The sequence below is a fragment of the Asterias amurensis genome, chromosome 1, assembly GCF_032118995.1.
Source record: "Asterias amurensis chromosome 1, ASM3211899v1".
Classification (NCBI taxonomy): Eukaryota; Metazoa; Echinodermata; class Asteroidea; order Forcipulatida; family Asteriidae; genus Asterias; species Asterias amurensis.
In genome coordinates, this window is record NC_092648.1 from 10818623 (window position 1) to 10839972 (window position 21350).

A 21350-nucleotide genomic window follows, 5' to 3' on the forward strand; every position below is an offset into this window, starting at 1 on the left:
AGACTGTGTAATATTATCGCCACAGGCTACGAATAAGCTCAATATTGGCTCAATGCTAATATAAATGTAGATTGTGTGTTCGTTTGCAGAGGTTATGGGGAGTTTAAGTAATGATGCCTGGGTGTGGGAACCTAGGGGATTTTGAGTGACCAGTGTTTGGGATTTGAGGGAAGGTTTAAAGGGAGGTTCATACTTTGGTAATGAATCCGAAAATAAACTATAACTTGTATCCGATGGGAGACTTTTGGGACGCTTGGTGGCAGCAGGTAAAATCCACTGTTCTCGGTCATGTGCGCACGCTCAGAACTACGTAAACAATGGATATTTACCTGGTAAGTCTGCTGCCACCTAGCGTCCCAAAGTCTCCCATTTGTAGGGAATGTTGTTTAAAAGAAAGTGATTCAAACATGTGCAACATGAGAAGGGTTCAATGCAGATTTGTTTCTCAGATCGTGTATTCCAAATACGGATTATTCTTCATGCGTGGACATAACCGTACTATATTTTGTTTTCGATTGGGCTTTATATCAAAAGCGCTCCGACATTTTAAAATGAAGTTGTCAGAGTTAGTTTTGTTGTTTATTTGTATCTACAATTCTACAATCGAACGGTTCAAAACACTATACTTTGCCTTTAAACCTCCAGAAAGTGTCAAATAATAAATCATCAATTTGGCTGATTACATGCTGTATTCTATAATGGAAATTTTACTTCATTTCCCATTATACAGTGGAGGATATAACGATTAAGCTTTCAGAATTTGTTGGTTTTTTTATTCTCATTCTTCATTGCTTAAATGAGATGCAAAGCTAGAATATTCCACATTCTCCCGGATTTTTTTATTACTCTGCCCCATTGGCATTTCACTAATCCAGGTAAATCCTAACTTGTATTTGGCCAAGGGGCTTAGTGGATTATAGAATCCTTGCAGCAAAGCTATCTTAAGCTCACCCAACCATCAGACCTCGTTCTTCGTTTTTTCCTTTTCTTGAAGGGACACGTACTGTTGCCTTGGATCGGTCGAGTTTGTCCATGAAAAGCGTTTTTAACCGTTTATTTAAAGCGCATTATGGTTAAAAAGATGGTTTAAAAGTAGAATCACAGGATCCACATAAATTGCGTAGTTTTACTTTTACTTTTCGAACTAACACGGTCGGCCATTTGACGGAGTCAAAAACTTGACTCCACAAAATGACGTGCTGTGTTAGTTCACGACGTATCAGGAAAACCATGTTATTTAGGGGCATATTTGTGTGGATCGTTATATTTTACTTTTAAAACATCTTTTAACTGTATGCGTTTTGTAACAAACGGTTACATACGCTTTTTATAGACCACCTCACCCGATCCAAGGCAACGTGTTCCTTTAAAGGCAGTGGGCACTATTGGTAATTACTCAAAATAATTATTAGCATAAAACCTTTCTTGGTGAAGAGTAATGGGGAGAGGTTGATGGTATAAAACGTCGTGAGAAACGGCTCCCTCTGAAGTGCCATAGTTTTCGAGAAAGAAGTAATTTTCCACGAATTTGATTTCGAGACCTCAAGTTTAGAAATTGAGGTCTCGAAATCAAGCATCACAAAGCACACAACTTCGTGTGACAAGGGTGTTTCTTTCTTTCATGATTATCTCGCAAACTCGACGACCGATTGAGCTCAAATTTTCACAGGTTTGTTATTTTACGCATATGTTGAGAAACACCAACTGTGAAGACTAGTCTTTGACAATTACCAATAGTGTCCACTGTCCTTAAAGACCAACTTACCCGATCCAAGGCAACGTGTTCCTTTAATACAACATGTACTCCGCCCACATCCTTTCAAACTGTTTGACAAAATGTCCTTCCAGCTTTCGAAAGGTTATCTAATAATATTTCTTATCTGATATCGAATTGGATTCTATATCTTAATAATCCTTCTTTTTATTTGCACGAAGCAATTATACTTGCTCATGTGCCTGTATTTGTTACAATTTGTGTTGTTATCAAATAATAAACCACAAGAGAACTGACTGAGTGAATTTTAAATGATTGAAACAATAAACATTTGCTATAGCGGGATTTGAACCAACGACCTTCAGATTAACGTGCTGGCGCTCTACGTTTTTTCTTCTTCACATAACTCGGGAAAGTACTGAGAATCCAAATCTTAACACACATCGGTGTAAGCGTAAAACAAACTACAACACAGTGAACAGAACTTAATTATGTTCCCAAACTGTCATGTTTTGAAAAAAAAAATCAGAACTATGGTTCAATTTTATCTTCACAAAGTTCTAGGCCAGAAAACATCGGTGTTGTCAAAAATGGCACCACTGTAGTATCTGCCACTTTAAACCTTAATTTTATTTTTCTTTAAGGCTACTTTGTTTGTGACTCTCTACCCAATTTCTCAATGAGATTGTTATTTGCACCGTCTTGTCTGGCCGTGGCTTGAAGCAGCCTAATTCTCTATGCGCCGCTTTTTTTCGATTTTTTTTTTTTTTTATCCATGGCAGTGGATGTGGCTTTTGTCTTCATACACTTTCCAAAATGGCTAGAGGACTCGAGGTAAAACAAAATATTTCATAATGTCTTGAAGAAGAAATGAATGGATATTGATGGTTTTGATTATCATCTGACGCAGTGCTGTGAAGGGCCTCTGGCTGTTAGTGTAGGACAAAACTGGGAGCAAAGTTTTTAAAACGTGACTTGATGCTCTGCTATTACTAGCCTTTTTAAAGGGTAATAGGTTTGATATTAAAGTGGTCGTGGAAGATGTATCCATCAACTGATTGCGATTTACTGCTATGCAGAACCAAAACATAAAGAATTTAAAATTTTACGGTTAAGCTAACATGTGAAACTTTCATTTCATGCCTTTCTCTGATTCACATTTTTCTTGACACTTGGGAAGATCGGTGTTTTTTTGTTATGATTGATCATTTTAGATGCTGTTTAAGTTTCTCTATCTGTCTACTAGATATATATTGGTCTTGTGTATAAATGACTATCCATAGGGCTTTTGAGTAGATCTAAAGTGTAAGTTACAACCTTACCTTCTTTGTACGGATTTTGTACCTTTAGTTTAAAGACAAGGTGTACCTTTGGTTTTTGGAAACCGTTCGATTGTTTCAATCCTTTTTGAACGACATACGATAAAGCTAACATGCATGTGAAACTTTCATTTCAGGCCCGAAGCCTTTCCCAGATTAATTTGTTTGTGTGAAAACTGTCCTCTTTTTTCAAAACTATATTACTTCAAAATGTGTTGTTTCTAAGCACTGTCTTTTTATACCAACAGCTTCCCAGAGTGATTTTTCTACCAAGTCACTCTTTAAGGTCATTCATTTTTTTAAATAAGGGAATCAATGTGTGGTGGAGAGATTTTCAACTAGTGGTTTAATTCCAACGAGGCCTGGTTCTTGATAATTTTACCGAGACGAAGTCGAGGTAAATTATCAAGAACCAGGCCTCGGCGAGTTTAAACCACTAGTTGAAGACCGATTCAACACACTTTGATTCCCATTCATAAATACCTTTTTGGTCAAAAACATCAACACTTTTTGGTCAAAAAGTAATAAAAAAAATCAAAAATTATAATTGTTCAATGATTTCTTTCAACACAACACCCCTCCAGCTATGAAATGTCAAGGCCCTCGGGTAACTCATTCCCTTATAACTCATTATAAGGGAATGCGCGTATCGCGTGATGTGCCACAACTGTTTCAGCCGTTGCTCTCGACCAATAGGAATGAAGAAACTGTCATATAAACACAGGTGCAAGCTCGCGTGTCCCGCCCATGTTTTAACACTTTTTACTGGTCATAAACAAAGGTTTACACACACCCACGTGACGCGCTCTCCACCAATATAAATAGCAAAACTGTCTGAGGTATGTATGAATGGTTACTTAAAGTGTACACTCCCTTTAAATACGCAATGCAGTGAGTGTACTGTTCCACATTAAGATTGTTTATATATCAGTCTTGTGTTTAGTTTTGTTTCTGGGCAAAGAAGCTTTGCCTTACAGCCCGTGTCTTCTCCCAGTAGTTTTGTTAGGCCATCAAATTCTGGAGTTACTTTTCAGAGTGTACACTCCCTTTAAATGTTCATTGCAGGGAGTATACTGTTCTACATCAAGATTTTGTTTATATATCAGTCTAATGTTTAGTTTGTTTCTGAGCAAAGAAGCTTTACCTTATCCCGGTTTGCTCTTCCCAGCGTATGTTTGATGGACCCTCTTGAATAAGATCGCTCTGAGCTGTCTCCAACCATCCGGAGAGAGCAGAGATTGATTAAGATGACGGTAACCATGGGAAACAGCAACATCCGAGGGATCTCCTGATCAGGAAAGACAAGACTTATTATATATTCATGATGTCATAAAGCATCTTGCTGTAGCTACGGAAAGATTTTACATATACGGATGAATAATTAAAGGTTGTTCTAATGTAGTTGGAATGTTTAGTGACCTACATCAAGGGGGCCCAGCAAGGGCAGAAGATGGCGCAATCGACAAGACAGGACTTAAATGCACTTTATTCCTTGTTGTTTTAAAATTGCTTGTACCTGATATTTCTATAGGAGTCAATATGTGCACCATGCCTGATATGGGGCACACGGTACCCGTCCAACGGTCACCTTGTTTCAGTGGTCAAACTTCAAGACTTGAAATCACATGTTTATGGTTTGGAATCCTACAAGCTGCTGATTTCACAATGAATAGAATGCGTGCTGAAGGGGCAGAAAATGGGGCAATCATGGGCCCGAGGGTATCACCATACGGTCACCGTAAAGTCTGGTCAGACTGCAGGACATTTTACAATGTCTATAGAATAAGTACTGCAGTCTAGTAAATGAAATATCAATTTATTGATTTGTGCAATTCATAAACCAGTGTTGGTATTGGGAGAGATTGACCTGGGGGTACACTATGCTCAAATATCGAGCACCAGAATGTCAATTTGGCTTGTAATTGTCTTGCTACCGATTGATATCGTTGTAATGGATTAGACACCATATCTAGAAGGTGAAAGGTTCTGGGTTCAAGCCCCGCCCAAGGTGCACATTACCACATTTACATACAGTTTTCGTCAATCACTTGATTGGTGGACGCCATTTTGGGTCCAAACGCAGCACAACTCAACGGGTAGACTAGTCTGGTACCATCTATTTCACCTGGTTTCTGGACGCCATTTTCAGTCCAAATGCAGCTCGACCAATCGGGCAGACTAGTCTGGCACCCCGTATTTGCCCATGTGATTTGTTGACACAAAAATAGGTTATATAAGTTGTCGCAACTCTCTCAATATACGGCTTTGAATATTTCTAGGCCGAGATCACGCTGAGGTCACCATGGTCTGTGCAGTTTCTCAGTATTGATAGCTCATTTTAAGAGATTGCTCCCTCAAACACCGGTCTATTTCATATGACAGGGCCGCTGTCTCATTTCTTTGTCTCACGTCACAAGTTTAATTTCACTTTACATCGTTGGGGTGGTTTTCCCTTTCAATTGCCTATTGGAATCTTGCTCCAGTTTGCCCTTGGTGTGGAAACCTACACTCCAAAAAGGGAAACAGAGATTGTTACGGGCACACAACCTGGTTTGCATGTCACGATCAGTTTTTGACCTTACAGCAATGCCTCTCCCATGAAAGCATCTGACCAAGTTCCAGCAACCCTTCATAAACCCCGTAAGGATTTTTACATGCGAGTCACTGCTCGCCACTGACGCAACGACCCAATCCTATTGACGTATATAGTCGGTTCATTTTCGGACTGCATTTAATATACCCGGCACCTCATCTTGGGTTGCCAGACCGGATACGTGATGAGGCAGGCGCAAGGACTTTGTTTATGACAGTTTTAGCACGTTCTAGCTTAGGTCCCAGACGGGGTATTGATCCTAGCCTTACGTGGACTATTATTCGAATCTTTATGCTACATTTTACGTGCAATTTGATTGACATTACAATCAATCAACTTGAGATGTTTTCAGGTAAATTTACAAGTTGGGCTTATTTTGTGAACGAAAGGAAATTCGAGATTTTTATTTACAGCAAGTTATTTTCAATTGTGTATTTTTAAAGAGTGGGAGTGGAGAGGAAGACTGGTGAGGATGAAGTGACATCTTATAATAGATTTTGCTATCGACTTCGATTCCATTTTGGTACACAAACCTGCACAAATGATTTTTCCCACAAACCACTAGCAAAAGTGCTTTGTACACGTATGTACTATTAACCTGCCATATGTTGCTATACATTGCAAAAACAGCGGTGTTAAAATTGATACCATTGTCACCTATACAAAATAAAGAGTCCACATTTACACCAAGGGTTTTAAAATAACATTAATTTCTGCTCAAACAATTACATTGTTGTTATTTGACACTTACACTTGTGTAAGTTTTGGTTCTCTCTTCGGCATCTATAATACGTGACTACCATAGTGTCTAATTCAACACACCACAGTTTTTGTAGTGTTAGGACATAAAATTATGAAGCACCATTGATCAATGTGACAATGTACAGCATTGTCCTCAGAATAGGAGTGTTGAATGACAGTGTAGTGTAATGTTTTCTTTGTGCAAACACGCATCAACCCCTGCAAGAGCAGCATGTAAATGAATGCTAACTGACTCTTTACACCATCACTCAGTTCTCACATTTCATTAACTACAACAAGCATCTATAAACCACTTGAATTTTGATTAGAATGTATGTGTGACTATAGGATCATGACATAAGACCACCCTTGAAACGAAGTGGTAGCGACGGGTGTGGTAACTGGCTCAGTGCACGGCTTGTCGTACTCTGTCGTGGTTTAATTGAGGTAATTGGCCGAGCTTTGTTTTCTAAACTTGGCGGCTAACTGAGCTATGAATAATTCACCATCTTGTCGCATTGCTTACAATCTGCTAAAGTACAGATGGCAGAGTCAGCTTTGTGTATAACCAAAGAAAGATTGACTTGAACCTGTGGTACTTGGGTTCCCGTAAAGTTATCAGACAGGTGCTACATCAAATCCAACAATAGTTCTACAATTAATTATTGCCTTTAAAATATATATATATTTGATTTGATGGATCTTAACATTTCAACACCAGAATTAGCTATTCTAAAAGCCGCTGACCTAATGTTAATATTGTCATTAACTTAACCACGTCTAACCATGGATGAAGAAATAGATGATCTAACACACTTATCATCAGCTTATATGTCATGTTATCCTAAACTGGACCATACCACACGTCATATAGGGGGTGAAAATCAACAGGGGTCAGTGTCGTGATTGGAAGGGAGCAGAACAAGACTCTGCAAGCATCCTTTGTGTATATAATCGGAATGTCAATTGTCATTTCGTAGACGAATCCAAATTAAAAAGCTTAATTAATTAAGCTTAAACTAACCTATATAGGCAACACTGTGACATGTAAACAACATTAGAAAGACTCTGATGGGGTTGAAACGTCAAGCTATTAACTATGTTTGCATTTATAACAGGTTGGTTAGCAGCTTGCAACCAATTATATACCTTGAAGTTAATTGAAAAGGTGTTGTATCAATAAAGTCGGGAAAAAAAAAAAAAAAAAAAAAAAAAAAGAATGTTGTAACAAATGCTAAACTAACCATCAAAACCTTTCGAAATTACCTGTGAGCATGTGCTGACCAAATCATGTATCGCAACCAAACTGGTCCTTCGCCGCAGGGTTTTAAGTTATAAATTTTCATAGTTTATTTTTGTCGCTATCAAAGTTCACCTGAACTTCAACAATTTGGTTTTTCATGACAGAACTTAACATAAAGGCAGATGACTCTGTTATAATTGCTTCATGCGAGATTCAGTCAAAGTCAGCCCAAACTCCAAAGGCACTGGACACAATTGGTAATTACTCAAATTAATCGTAGGTTAAAACATATTGGTAACGAGCATTGGAGAGCTGCTGATAGTATAAAAAATATTGTAAGAAACGGCTCCCTGTGAAGTAACGTAGTGTTTGAGAAGGGGGGAATTTCTCATTTAAGCAACAAAATACTTCAGGCCTGAAGCCTATTATTATGGATCTGAAAGCATTTATCATTTCAATATTCTCTTGCAACTTCGATGACCAATTGAGTCAAAATGTTCACAGATTTGATATGTTATGCAATAGTTGGATACACAAAGTGAGATTTGTGGTCTTTGACAATTACCAGAGGTGTCCACTGCCTTTAAGAGATGCTCATCGCGATGTGATGTAACCATCAAGCTGTCACTCCAAACCTCCTCTTAGACAGGGGCTGACCTTTTCAATGTTCCGCTAGCTATTCATGTTGAGAGTGCATTAAATTTCAAGTTGACAGACGGCCACTTCTCAACTACCATTCTGTACAGTCGACTCTCTGGTGCGCTTACGTCAGAGCAACAATCACACAATCTGCACACATCTCAAATTGTGTATGAACAATAAAATCATCTGGCCATAAACCATGCAGGCATGTGATTTCATTGAATTTGTATTTTTCTGATTTCGAGATATTCTTCAAATCTCCTTGAGCATTCAAATGTTCTTGAAGGAAGTGAAGCAATAACTCTAAGAGACAGAAACAGTCCACACTTTGTCAAAAATCTATGTTGTGTCTATCTGGTGGTGATGTACATTCTGTATATCTCATAAGGTACATTAAAGGAACACGTTGCCTTGGATCGGTCGAGTTGGTCTTTGAAAAACTTTGAAACCGTTTGTAGAATCGATGATTCACACAAATTTGCCTCAAAATTGCGTAGTTTTCCTTTTACTTTGCGAACTAACACGGTCGGCCATTATGGGAGTCAAAATTTGACTCCCATAAATGGCCGACCGTGTTAGTCGACGAGGTAAAAGGAAAACCACGCAATTTCGAGTGATACTTGTGTGGATCATTATATTCTACTTTTAAAATATCTCTCTAATCATATGCATTTTATAACAAACGGTTTCAAACGTTTTTAAAAGACCAACTCGACCGATCCAAAGCAACGTGTTCCTTTAACATGGTATTTTGGCGGGTAACCTGATTCTGATAAGTATATTTTTGATGTGTTAAGTTGTGTTTTCCTTTGAGCAGCTCTTCGGTTATAGGCCCCTGTTTTTGCATCGAAGTGATTGCCATCTCCCACCAATCTTCAGTCTGATAAATAAACTGGTTAGTGGATGGTCGATGTTACTTTTGACCGCTTCTGCCTCTTTAGATAGAACCCTTTATTTACAATGATCATACTGGTCAGTATGTTTAAACTATTTCTGAGACATCACTCTATTGTTGAAAGTGTAGATTATTTTTACGAATCTACACTTAACTGTGCTAACTAGTGCTGTTACTATTGAGAACCCCAATTCATTGAAACTGTTCTATAACCAATAGTGTAGATTCGTGAAATGTACTCGCCTTCGGCTCGTACATTCTATTCACGAATCTACACTTTATCGTCCATTCTCCTTAACGTATCCCTCGCCAAAATTCTTTCCTGTAGTTGAGCATCCAACACAGAGACCAATATTCGTATAGACAGCCATGACGATACAATTACTTTGTGACTGCATGTAGTTTAGCCATCACTCTATACGCTGCAATCCCTTGTTGTTCCAATCCCTCAACTACTCGAGTATTACGCTGGGAATCCTACCCTTAAGCAGTTGATTTAGATTGTCTTATGAGTATTTTCCAACTAAGCCGCCTGACCTTTATAACACAAAGAAATATTTAGCAGTATAGGAACACATTTTCAAGAAGGCTGTATACTTTAAAGGTGGAACTGTGCATAACATTGTAGACAGTAAAATTGGCTAATAACACAATTAATCATATGTTGTGTATTATGTATTATCCCCGATGCCAATTTCACATCTATTAATTCACATCTATTATAGTATATTATGGTTCGAACTTAATCCATAATTCATCGAAATATGTTAAGGACGTTTGCAAAGTCATACTCAAATTCATTTATTTCAATGTGTTTATTTTTTCGTCAGAGAATTGTCCAAGTTGCGAGATAATAATTAGTTTTATGCTAATAACTATGTTGAGTAATTACCAATAATGTCCATTGCTTTAAGTCCATCCACACTATTTGAATAATTCTCTGTATGAAGTCATAATCATAGAAATCAACAGCTTGATATTTGCATCTTTCAGCATACTGTACAGTAATAAGCATTTATTATGGACTTGTTTTGGCCAACGGTAGAGAGGATGCAGAATAAAGATGTTAATATTGTTCCATCTAAATCACATTTCACCTGGCAAGCAACCTGTGTGTGTTATTGACATACGTGATTATAATTAACTTACTGTTAATGAGGACATAGACGACGTCTGTATACTCATCCACATGCTCGTCTTAGATAACTCAATCAATACACTCGAAGTCAATTAAGTCTTTAGTGAGACGTCAACCGTAAACAGATAGTTACACAACAGTTAATTAAAAGAGTAAACTTGGGATACCTTGTTAAGCTGGAATCGAATTGCTTTGCTTGGCTGAAAAAGTGTATCGATGGTAACCTCGGTTCAATGATATAACATCAATTTTGTATTTAATTTAATTCTACTATAATTTGAATCTCCCTCCATGAATCTCCTACTCCATTGAGCTGGTTGGTTATACATATTTCTTCGAGAGGTTTGTTTGACAAAGATACACACATTTTGTCAAAGAAACATTTTATGTGCGTTATTTTAACCTGTTTAGTTTAAAAACCCTTATTTTTAGTATTGGCTCAAGTTCACTCTAAACAACGGTCTGAATTTACCCTGATCCGGTTTCAGGTTCAGTGTGACTCGGAATTGGTGTCGTAATGACCCAGAAATGGGACAAAAACCACACAGAATCGACCCAAAGTGAAATCGAAGTGAAGTTCAATTAAATTAAATTCAATATTTATTCGTCATGGCAGCATGAAAATCATTTCCTCGGTTTGCACATATACAAACAAATGATTCTCAAAATACTGTATACTATCGAAGGCTACTGTTCTTCTAACCAAGTGAGTTCGTATTGCCATTTCTGTTATAGGAGTGGTACCAAACATATAATACCCTCCCTTTAAAAAATTGTGAAAGAGGAGGCAAAATAAATTGCCTTTTCAAGAACAAGACTGATTCAAAGCCTGGGGTGTTTGTGCACTCAGTAATAATAATACAATCTGAAGTTTTTATGGAATGCACGTGTTATAGACTCACCTGAATTCTGCTATAATTAGGTTATCTGTTATTCGTGTGGGAGGGATTGTGCCTCTTTGAGGAGATGAGAACATGAAGGAACCTCATCTTAACTTCGTTTTCTTTGTGACTCTGTTTTTATTGTCCTATGGCGGATCTGCTCGGTACTGCCCTTGTGTTTTCTGGCTCTGTCGTTCTCGGTGAGCATGATGACATGCTTTTCCCAGACAAGAAATGAAGTTTTTTTGTGGAATGCACATGTCATAGACTCACCTGAATCCTACTTTTCTATTGGGTTATCTGTTTTTTCGTGTGTGGGGGATTGTGCCTCAAGAGATGAGGAAATAAAGGAACCCCTTCTTATTTCATCTCATCTTCGTCTTCTGTCTATATTGTCCTATGGCGGATACTTCTAGCTGCTCAATCATGTTCCTGTGTGTACACAGTGAGCTTTCTTCTGGATCTAGCGCTCTGCTTGCTGGGGGCATATAAACATCGCATTGTGTGCTCCTTTCTCAGACAAGAATAATGAAGATCTTTCGGTGTCATGTCATGACTTTAATCATTCGTGTTCCAGCTTAGTTATTTTCATTTAAAGGCAGGGAATACTTTTGGCAATTTTAAAAGGCCAGCCGTCGATTTCACCAAACTCTTCCTAACTTAGGACTCATCTTAAAACTTAGGACGAGTTGAGTCCCGCATCAAAATACGTAGGAAGCATTGAACCCATCCTAAGTAAGGATGGGTTGTTCGTCCTAACTCGAGTTAGGATTAATCCTAGCGTTTCGTGAAATCGGCTGCAGGGCTCAAACTAACAAAGCACTAAAGATTTATGTTAAGATGAGTTGTCAGTATCGTCATAAGTGATTTACATTGTGACATCACATTTTGCTTAGCATTTAAGAGTGATTCACAATTAAGATCAATAATTAACTCTTTATAGAAGCGAGCTCAGTGTCCTCACTCGGTTTATCCCAGCACATGTATAAAATAAAATACCTGTAAAAATTTGGGCTCAATTGGTCTTCAAAGTGTCGAGAAAACAATGACGGAAAACACCATTTTCACTTATAGAGTTATGTGTTTTCAGATGCCTGAGATAGGATTCATGTCTGAATTTTGTGTTGGCTTGAAACAAAATAATCGTCTCACAATATTCTCATTCGACATTTTCCTCTCAGATTATATTTGAGTTCATGCAGCAGAGAAAGCATCCTTCAAAGAGAACCAGTTTCTTGCTAATAGTTGTAGCACTTACTTTAAAATGTCACAGTTCAGTATTATTCCTTATTATTGCTATAAAGTGCAAGGGAGCACTAATAAAGACGTTTACCTTTGGGTTCCAACAATGGCCTGAATCCCACCGGGGACCCTACGTGGGATTGTGCTGATCCACCTTGATCAAGTTTCCATGGTGATCGTGGAGTGACAGTTTTGGGTCACTTCCACCCACTCCCTTCTCATCAAATATTGCTTGGGTTATCAAAATACATTTAGAGGGTTGCGGTTCCGCTCTGTGTCAATGGAAAGCTGACATAATATGTCAGCTTTCCATTGACACAGATATATTATAGGAAAACTAATTAATCTCTCGTGATTGTTTTTTGTTTTATATCGACAAAGGATTTTGAAAAGGTATTGAGCAATGTTTCTTTTTAGACATTTGAAGAGAGACAATAAGTTCTGGAAATTTCAGGGGAAAAAAAAGAGAGTTTTCTTGTAAATATCAAAGGTTGGATTGCCTCTAAATGTGGGTTCGCCTCAATTGAAGAGGCAAAAATGGGGAGGTAGTGCTTTCTGCTCTACCGGTCAGGCTTCGGACTGATGATACCCAAGCCTACATTCGTATGGACTGTGAAAGGGGTAACCCTGTTTCAGTCCTAGGAGAAGGTGGCAACGGCCTCTGGAAAGAAATTGTAGTCCACACCTTGAGTGGCCTTCAGGCCTTGTGTGTCTGGCGACTTGCATAAACAAAAATATATAAAAATCTGTAAATTTCTGGAAATTTACATTTTCCTTGTAAATATCAAAGGTTGGGTTGCCTCTACAAATGTGGGTTGGCATCCAAACGGTCAAGCTACTGCGGTTTAGATTTTCAGCGTAGGTGGATTGCTGATAAAATCTTTTTTTATCAAATGAATTTTGTCTGAGCTATATAACTATAAGAGAAAAATCACAATCCACTGGAAATGGAAATCTTAATACTGTATACATACAGGAAGTTCCTTGAAGTGTATACATCGGTAAACTCTTACAAAGGCGCAGTAATTATACAACTTTTGATTTAAGGTTTTTACCTAAATACCCGTGTTAATAATACACTGTAAATATTCCTGTTCCAGTATTGATCCACGATTGATCTCATTGGACCTGATGACTCATTATGGGTCAGGCTGACCCGGAAAGAAGTTAGTATTTTAACTCTGCGCAACTTGAACCTTTTACGTGTAATTTTGGGACAAATTCCGGGTCAAACTGACTCATACAAGAGTTAGGCTCACTGAGACACGGAATTCGGGTAAATTCTGACCCGGTAGTTTTTAGGGACAAGGGTCCAATTTCACGGAAACTTACCACAGAACATAAACCATGTAAAGCACATACTTCTAAAGGATGTAAAAGCACAGAATTCCTCAGAAATCCATGCAACTTGGCATTGGTATTCCCTTTAAGCACTGCCGTCGATTTCACAAAACTCTTCCTAACGTAGGATTAATCTTAGGTCTTAGGACGAGTCCCACCCCTGCACTGTAGCATGCAGACCTTAAGATTAATCCTAAGTTAGGACGAATTACTCGTCCTAACTCGAGATAAGACGAGTCCTAACTCTTTGTGAAACCCGACACTCAAAATAAATGTTAGCATACACAAATTACTTGGTAACGAGCAATGGAGAGATGTTGATGGTAAAAAACATTGTGAGAAACGGCTCCCTCTGAAGTAACGTAGTTTTTGAGAAAGAGGTAATTTCTCACATGAAAGCAAACAAATTTGTGGAACAAGGTTGTTTTTTTTGTTCAATATTCTATTGCAACTTCGATGACCAATAATTGAGTCAACATTTTCACAGATCTTTGATTTTATGCAAATGTTGTTATACACCAAGTGATGATACTGGTCTTTGACAATTGCCAAAGATATCCATTGCCTTTAAATAATTCATACATATTGTAAAATAAAATAAAATGATTCTTGTCATTTTTTTTTTTTTTTTTTCAATTTTGAATGCCAAATGCCCTTATATGCAGTTGTTTCATTTCCACTCCTGGCAGACAATTTTCTATATCAAAAAAAATAATAACTCTAGATTACAGAAGCAGTCTACAGAGGGTTGCAATTTAAAACCCAAGTTCCGCTCCAATATATTCCTCACTGTTTCATGATTTTGACTGAAGTCAATTGCGTACTCAACTGCTATGATTGAACAAAATATACAGGAAGAGAAACTCTTTTTGATGTTTTATAAAGGTATAGTTTAAGTGATTTTTTGTTCAATGGTTTATATTATTGTCATGATAGTTTTTAGTGAAGACTGATTGAACTGAAAGCCATTTGAAGCAATGCATAGATGAAAAAAGGGAAATTAAAAAACAACAATTTTGGTGTCCTGTGTGGATGCACAAATATCGTTTAAAAGCTAACCATTGTTAAAGCAATCGCACGACATCGATAAACAGTATTGTCCAAAGGCCCTCATTTCGTGTATCACAACATATATATAAAATAGCAAACCTGTAAAAATTTAGGCTCAATCGGTCATCAGAGTCGCGAGAAAATAACGGGGAAACCCACCCTTGTTTCCGCACGTTTCGCCGTGTCATGACATGTGTTAAACAAATATTATTGCTTTGTGAATCCATGAAAAAAAGGGTTTAACTGTCCTCTACTAAATTTACATAGCCAAGGTAGAGATACAAATTATGTAAGTCTTTGCCTTTGTATTTATTTTGTCCGCAGCATACAGCTGCAACCGTAGCGAAATGTCCTCTTATAATAAACTCCTAGTGACCAATTACGTCTAACTTGCATTTAATGAGACTCTAGGTCAGAGTAATTTAATCGATAGCTGATTAGATGGGAATTAGGGGACCAATGGGCTTGCCAATTAGATTTTATGGACGTCAAACATATTCCTAATTTGAATAATGAGTTTGGATGAAAGATTTGGCTCCGTTGCATGCCTTGTTTTGTTATTACTGTCTTCTTTTTATTTCTGTTTTTCACTCTCTCATTCTTTCTCTTTCTGTCTCTAACGGAAGTAAGACGAGAAGCCCAGAGGCAATCCAGCTGGCTCCAGAGAACATAGAGAAGCTCAGTCACTTGTAGAATAATTGACTTCTATGCCGGGTTTTAAAGGGTTGTGCTGAAAGCTTTTATTTTGGGAGGTTCTGTCAGAAGCGTTTTATTCATGTGTGTTGTTGTAATAGTATTTTTTTCCCCCTGCATGTGGAGTTTTGTAATTCAATTAGGCATGCAATCCTCTTGCAGGTAATAATAAGACAAATTGATGAAATGAATTAGTTGTTACAGGGGTTAAATAAAAACTCTTATTTTAAATCAAATTTGCAGAACTTGCCATTATCAATACAAACTCTTTTTTTATTTGCGGTATAAAGGATGGTGTACCCCTTTTCATCTCATTTCAACATATGGCAGCGGCCTATCAGTAGAAGTAGAATGACGGCGGCCATATAGCAAAGAATAGGCCTACTACATAAATTTCCCTTGTGATCCAAAACAAAAGAATTTATATATTTTATGACGTGACAAAACAATGGAGTGGTAATTCATTGTTTTGAGCAAAAAATATTGACTGTGAAGTTAATTTGGTCTTGTTAGAATGGGTTCAGCTTTCATTTAAGGACTTTCTGTCAAAAGCGTCATTGATCGCGGTCCGTTTTTATCGTGTCATGAGATATCAGAAATAAACTTCAATTTTAATTGAGTTATTTCAATTTGAGCTGTACTCGAGCTTTGTTTCGAGCAAAAGACTAAAACTTTGGTTTCTAATTTAGTCCGATACTAACTATTAGGTTAAAAACAAATGCATTGCACTTGCACACTCTGACTTATCAGAACAAGGATATGAAAGAAACAACATATATAGAAAGTTAAACACATAATATTTCCTTAATCCCCTATTAATTTAATACGTTTCTTTTCAACAAAAACATGTCCAAAACTGTATATTCCACTCGCGTACAAATGCTTCACGTACAAACAGAAAGTGAAAAAACAACCCATTTGACTTTTTATCCATCACCCCAAACTCATTCTAATTCATTCGACCCTCACCCATAAAATCGTTAAAGGTTTATATTTAACTCTACAATTTGATAAGAACCGGTTTGGGAGAAGGAAGGCGACGATGGAGTGTGTTTGCCCCTGCATTAAGGATCTTTAGCCTTGGGTGCTTTGGGGGTAGTCTAGCTCTGACGACAATCTTAAAGGAAGTCTTCTCCGTTGGGTCTTGTAGGGAGGATGTGGAAGATGCATGATGTTTGATAAAGATGTTGTTTATTGAGAACCAGATAGCAGTAACCTGTTTCCTGCTTCGTCCTCATTGGTCGTCAAGTTTTTGAGACAAAGTGAAAATAACACAGCAATGTTTTTAGGAGAGTCGTGTAAATATGTTGTATACATGCTAGATGTTTATCTCCTGAGACCAAATGTATTTTCGTGACACTGTTTGAAGGGGGTCTTCTCATACGGGTCTTTTGGAGGAGAGTTTGAAAAATATAAGCTTGATACGGGATGTTTCATAAAAATGTTAAAGACTCTGAACACTATTGGTAATTATCAAAGACTAGTCTGTATCTCAACATATGCATAAAATAACAAACCTGTGAAAATTTGAGCTCAATCGGTTGTCAAATTTGCGAGATAATAATGAAAGAAGAAACACCTTTGTCACACGAAGTTGTGTGCTTCCAGATGCTTGATTTTGAGACCTCAAATTCTAAATCTGAGGTCTCGAAATCAAATTCGTGGAAAATCACTTCTTTCTCGAAAACTACATTACTTCAGAGGGAGCCGTTTCTCACAATGTTTTATACAATCAACAGCTCCCCATTACTCGTTACCAAGTAAGGTTTTATGCTACTAAATATTTTGAGTAATTACCAATAGTGTACACTGCCTTTAAAGAACCAGGGGTGGATTTCACCCTATATTTATGCCGAAAACAGCTTAGTTTTTCCATAATCTACTGTAATGTTACCATAACTAATTATAAACCACAAGGAAAACTTTCTGACACGCTAATCCTGAGGTATTTTGCTTACATCCCACTCTCGCTAAACGCCAAGTTGTCATAAATTGGTATGAATATCCGTTGTTCACTTTGAATGTATGCGGCGCCTACTATAAGCAGACATTATCCATGACGGTGGAAAAAAAACATCTGCACTGGCGTCTACTGCAGTCTCCACGTGTATCCCTTCTCACGATGCCCTCTTTTTTTATCATACTACACTCTCGCTCATTCTCCCTTGGCTATTCAGACGAGTCGAATCTTGATTAGAGACTGGGTTCAGACGGAACAGCCCCGGGCACGAGAGGGGATTCATGTTATGGGAAGACGGGATTGAACTCACCGACGACTGGCTTGTTTGCTCGGCTCGTTTGTGCTGCTTATTTGGACAGAAAATATGAAAGTAAAAAGAGTGCATGCCATGAGTATACTTTGATGGAACCTATAGTTCATTTTAGGGGAAGTGACGTTTAGGGGTGTAACATTTAGCCCTATCCGCGACTGCGTTTAGTTGATCTTGGACTATCGTGTAGTGATATATTTGAATCGGTGATACAAGAAATTACTTATTCAGATTAAAGGAATGGTTAACTATTGATTTTGGAAAGAAGAAAACAAATTCGATCGGCTTTTCTTTTACAATAAACAAAGTGTTTTTTTTTCATCACAGACTTCCGGATTCATTTCGCAGTCGGAACCATTTGTGGCATGAGTAAAGTATTTCTAATTAAAAAGAAGTAATGAGGAGCCCCCGCAAGCTGTCTCACCAAATCTACTTTGACCCATGTTTGCAATATTGACATTCCGGGTCAAACCGACACAATGCTGACCCGTAAATGGGTCAGAACACACATGACTCTTTTTATAAATCGACTCATATTGTATAAAGGGTGCCTTTGGTCCTGACCCATTTATGGGTCAGTTGTGGGTCGATTTGAACCGGAATGTGTGTCACAATGACTCAAACACGGGTCAAAGGAGATTGAGCGAGACATGCTTCAACTTTTCTCTTTGAAATTATAAATACTTAGTCGTGCCACAAATCATTTCGACCACGAATTTAATCCGGAAGTGTGATGACAAAGTACACTAATCAGTATTGAAAGTATATTCTGAATCATAAACAATTTATGCCTATGGGCATAAACTATTATCCAAAACCTTGAAAATTAAAGTAGTTTTTGTTTTTATGAACTGTGAATAGAAATTAAAAGTGCGATGCTTTGTTTGGATAGTAAGTGAATTTAGACAGGATGCATAAACAGGTTTTATCAATCGAGCCAGGAAAGGTTTTCATTTTGTAATCACTCTTGAAAGTAATGGCAACAAAAAACCTGTATTTAGAAGCCTTCAACTGCTTTCAAAAGTATAACAAGAATCATTGCACTTTTAAATAATGTGGTTATGGACAAAATAATGTAACAGATTTATCCCCAAAATTGAATTTGAGAAGCGGCAGTGTGAGTAACGTCTCTCGGTTTGTGTATTCCACGGATTATTCTTCCTGAGTGGACGTGTTTTTCTTAGAATTGTCGGCAACATCTTTAACAAAAAAAGCAACCTTTTGAAATAAAATTTAGTTTTATTGTATATATCCAAACAAAAGTAAACCAATGTTTAAAGCTACATTATAACCGAAACAAAAAATACAGTAAACAACGGACTTTCTGCAGTAAAATAAATAAGTACATGTTCAATGTAAAAATGTTAGTATTTGTATGGATGCCAACACACTTTTTTTATATAAAGAAAGAGTGTGTTTTTATTCCTGAGTAACAGTTTATTATCTAGAATTCACAATCATGCAATTCGATATTTCAAGATCCACTTGTAAAAAATATCAAACTTAGCACAACTGTCTTAGGAACGGTAGTGTGTTTTTATTCCTGAGTAACAGTTTATTATCTAGAATTCACAATCATCCAATCCGATATTTCAATACCCACTTGTAAAAAATATCAAACTTAAAACAACTTTCTTAGGAACGGTAGAGCAGTCCCATTTATTATAGAAATTGGCTTTCAAAAGTCTTATCTGATTCCCTTCTAGCAACATTTGTCATCGTAAAGTAAACACGGTCTACATTTTGGAGGACCAATCTATAATCAGTAAATGGACTTTCCTTCGTCGCAATGAGACCTCGAATAATTAATGTCACTGCTAATGCTTGTTGACTTAATTTCGTCCGAGCATTAACAATCTTTATGTACACTTCAAACCTTGTTTTTCCCATTTGTTTCATGGTTTATAATTTTTAACTACCTGCAATTGCAACAAGGCAGCATTTTCACTCACTGAGGACTGTATGTTGTTTGCTTTAAACGCTATAAATAATTATATGCATCTAACTGGCATCTACAGTAGTGGAGTACTCGTCGCCTGTTTGTAACGGTTGCTCATTCAAAAAACTGTTTATTCAGAATGAATATTACAGGGCCTCTATGTCCCCTAGGCCAAAGTTCATAGCGCATGGGCCATTAAACTTACTATAAGCACAAAACCATCCTGCTCAACAGAAATTGCAATTTCAGTTACCAGCCAAAATCCCCAAGTCGCTCCTAAATGAATGTGTGTGTCTTTTAGACATACAAAAATATTAAAAGACTTAAAGGCAGTGGACACTATTGGTAATTACTCAAAAAAATTATTGCCATAAAACCTTACTTGGTGACGAGTAATGAAGAGAGGTTGGTGGTATAAAACATTGTGAGAAACGGCTCCCTCTGAAGTGCCATAGTTTAAGAGAAAGGCGTAATTTTCCACGAATTTGAATTCGAGACCTCAGATTTAGAACTTGAGGTCTCGAAATCAACCATCTAAACGCACACAACTTCGTGAGACAAGGGTGTTTTTTTCTTCCATTATTATCTCGCAAGTTCGATGACCGATTAGGCTCAAATTTTCACAGGTTTGTTATTTTATGCACATGTTGAGATACACCAAGTAAGAAGACTGGTCTTTGACAATTACCAATAGTGTCCAGTGTCTTTAAAGCCTGAAGCCTTTACAAATTTGAGTAAGAAATTACCTCTTGCTGTGAGCTGCTCTAACAATGTTTGATACTATCAACAGCTCTCCATTGCTCGGTACCAAGTAAGTTTTATGCTAACAATTATTTCGAGAATATGACCAAAAGTGCCTCTGAATGCCTTTTAAGTTAATGTTGTTACTATTTTGTTTTTACTCAACAGACTATGGCAATAAAGGTCGTCATCGCTAACTTCTCCAGGGCCACAGACCTGACTCGTAAGCCTTCATCATCTCATGAAAGTAAAGATCAGCATTCACCCAGAGACAACTCCATTAGTAACGCAGCAGGTATCGCCATCACCAATGTGCCGGGCTCTACAGTCTACCAAGAAACGGTAAAGATACAAATTTTTATTTTAAAGATGCTGTGTCAGATTTTTGGCTTTAAAACATTAAAAAATATAATTTTTTGGAGTGAATGGTATTTCAAAAAGTATCACCCGCTCTAACGAAAAAAAGTTTTAACTTTTACTTTTAATGGTCAGGAACCGTGAAAATTTTTTAAAACGTTTCTTATAAAACACATAAGAATTGGTCAAGTGATTTTGAGCACTTTATTTCACTGCTACTAATAATTGGCGGACTTTTTCGAGCAATGGCTCAAATGAAAGCTGGTAACTTTCTCGACCCCCATCAAAATACCTATTTAATTTTAAATCAAAATGTAGGGGTATCTGATATAGCATCTTTAAAGGCACTGGACACTATTGGTATATATAATTGTCAAAGACCAGTATTCACACTAAGTGTATCCCAACCTCTCATATGCATAAAATAACAACTCTGTGAATATTTGGGACTCAATTAGTCATTGATGTTGCAGACAAAAAAGGGGAAAATCTTGAAATAATTTGTGTGCTTTCAGATGCCTGAGAAATGCTTCAGGCCTGCGGTCTTTCTC

General features: G+C 37.3%; 1 protein-coding gene across 3 annotated transcripts in view; it reads left to right on the forward strand.

Annotated features, from left to right (window-relative positions):
- The window catches only part of LOC139945382 (uncharacterized), a 73023-nt gene that overhangs the window by 41860 nt on the left and 9813 nt on the right, over positions 1–21350 (forward strand). For all 3 annotated transcript variants that reach the window (XM_071942740.1, XM_071942733.1, XM_071942747.1), the window contains one exon: positions 20611–20784. In XM_071942740.1, coding sequence (XP_071798841.1) covers positions 20611–20784 — 174 coding nt within the window. The remainder of the gene's footprint in view (positions 1–20610; positions 20785–21350) is intronic.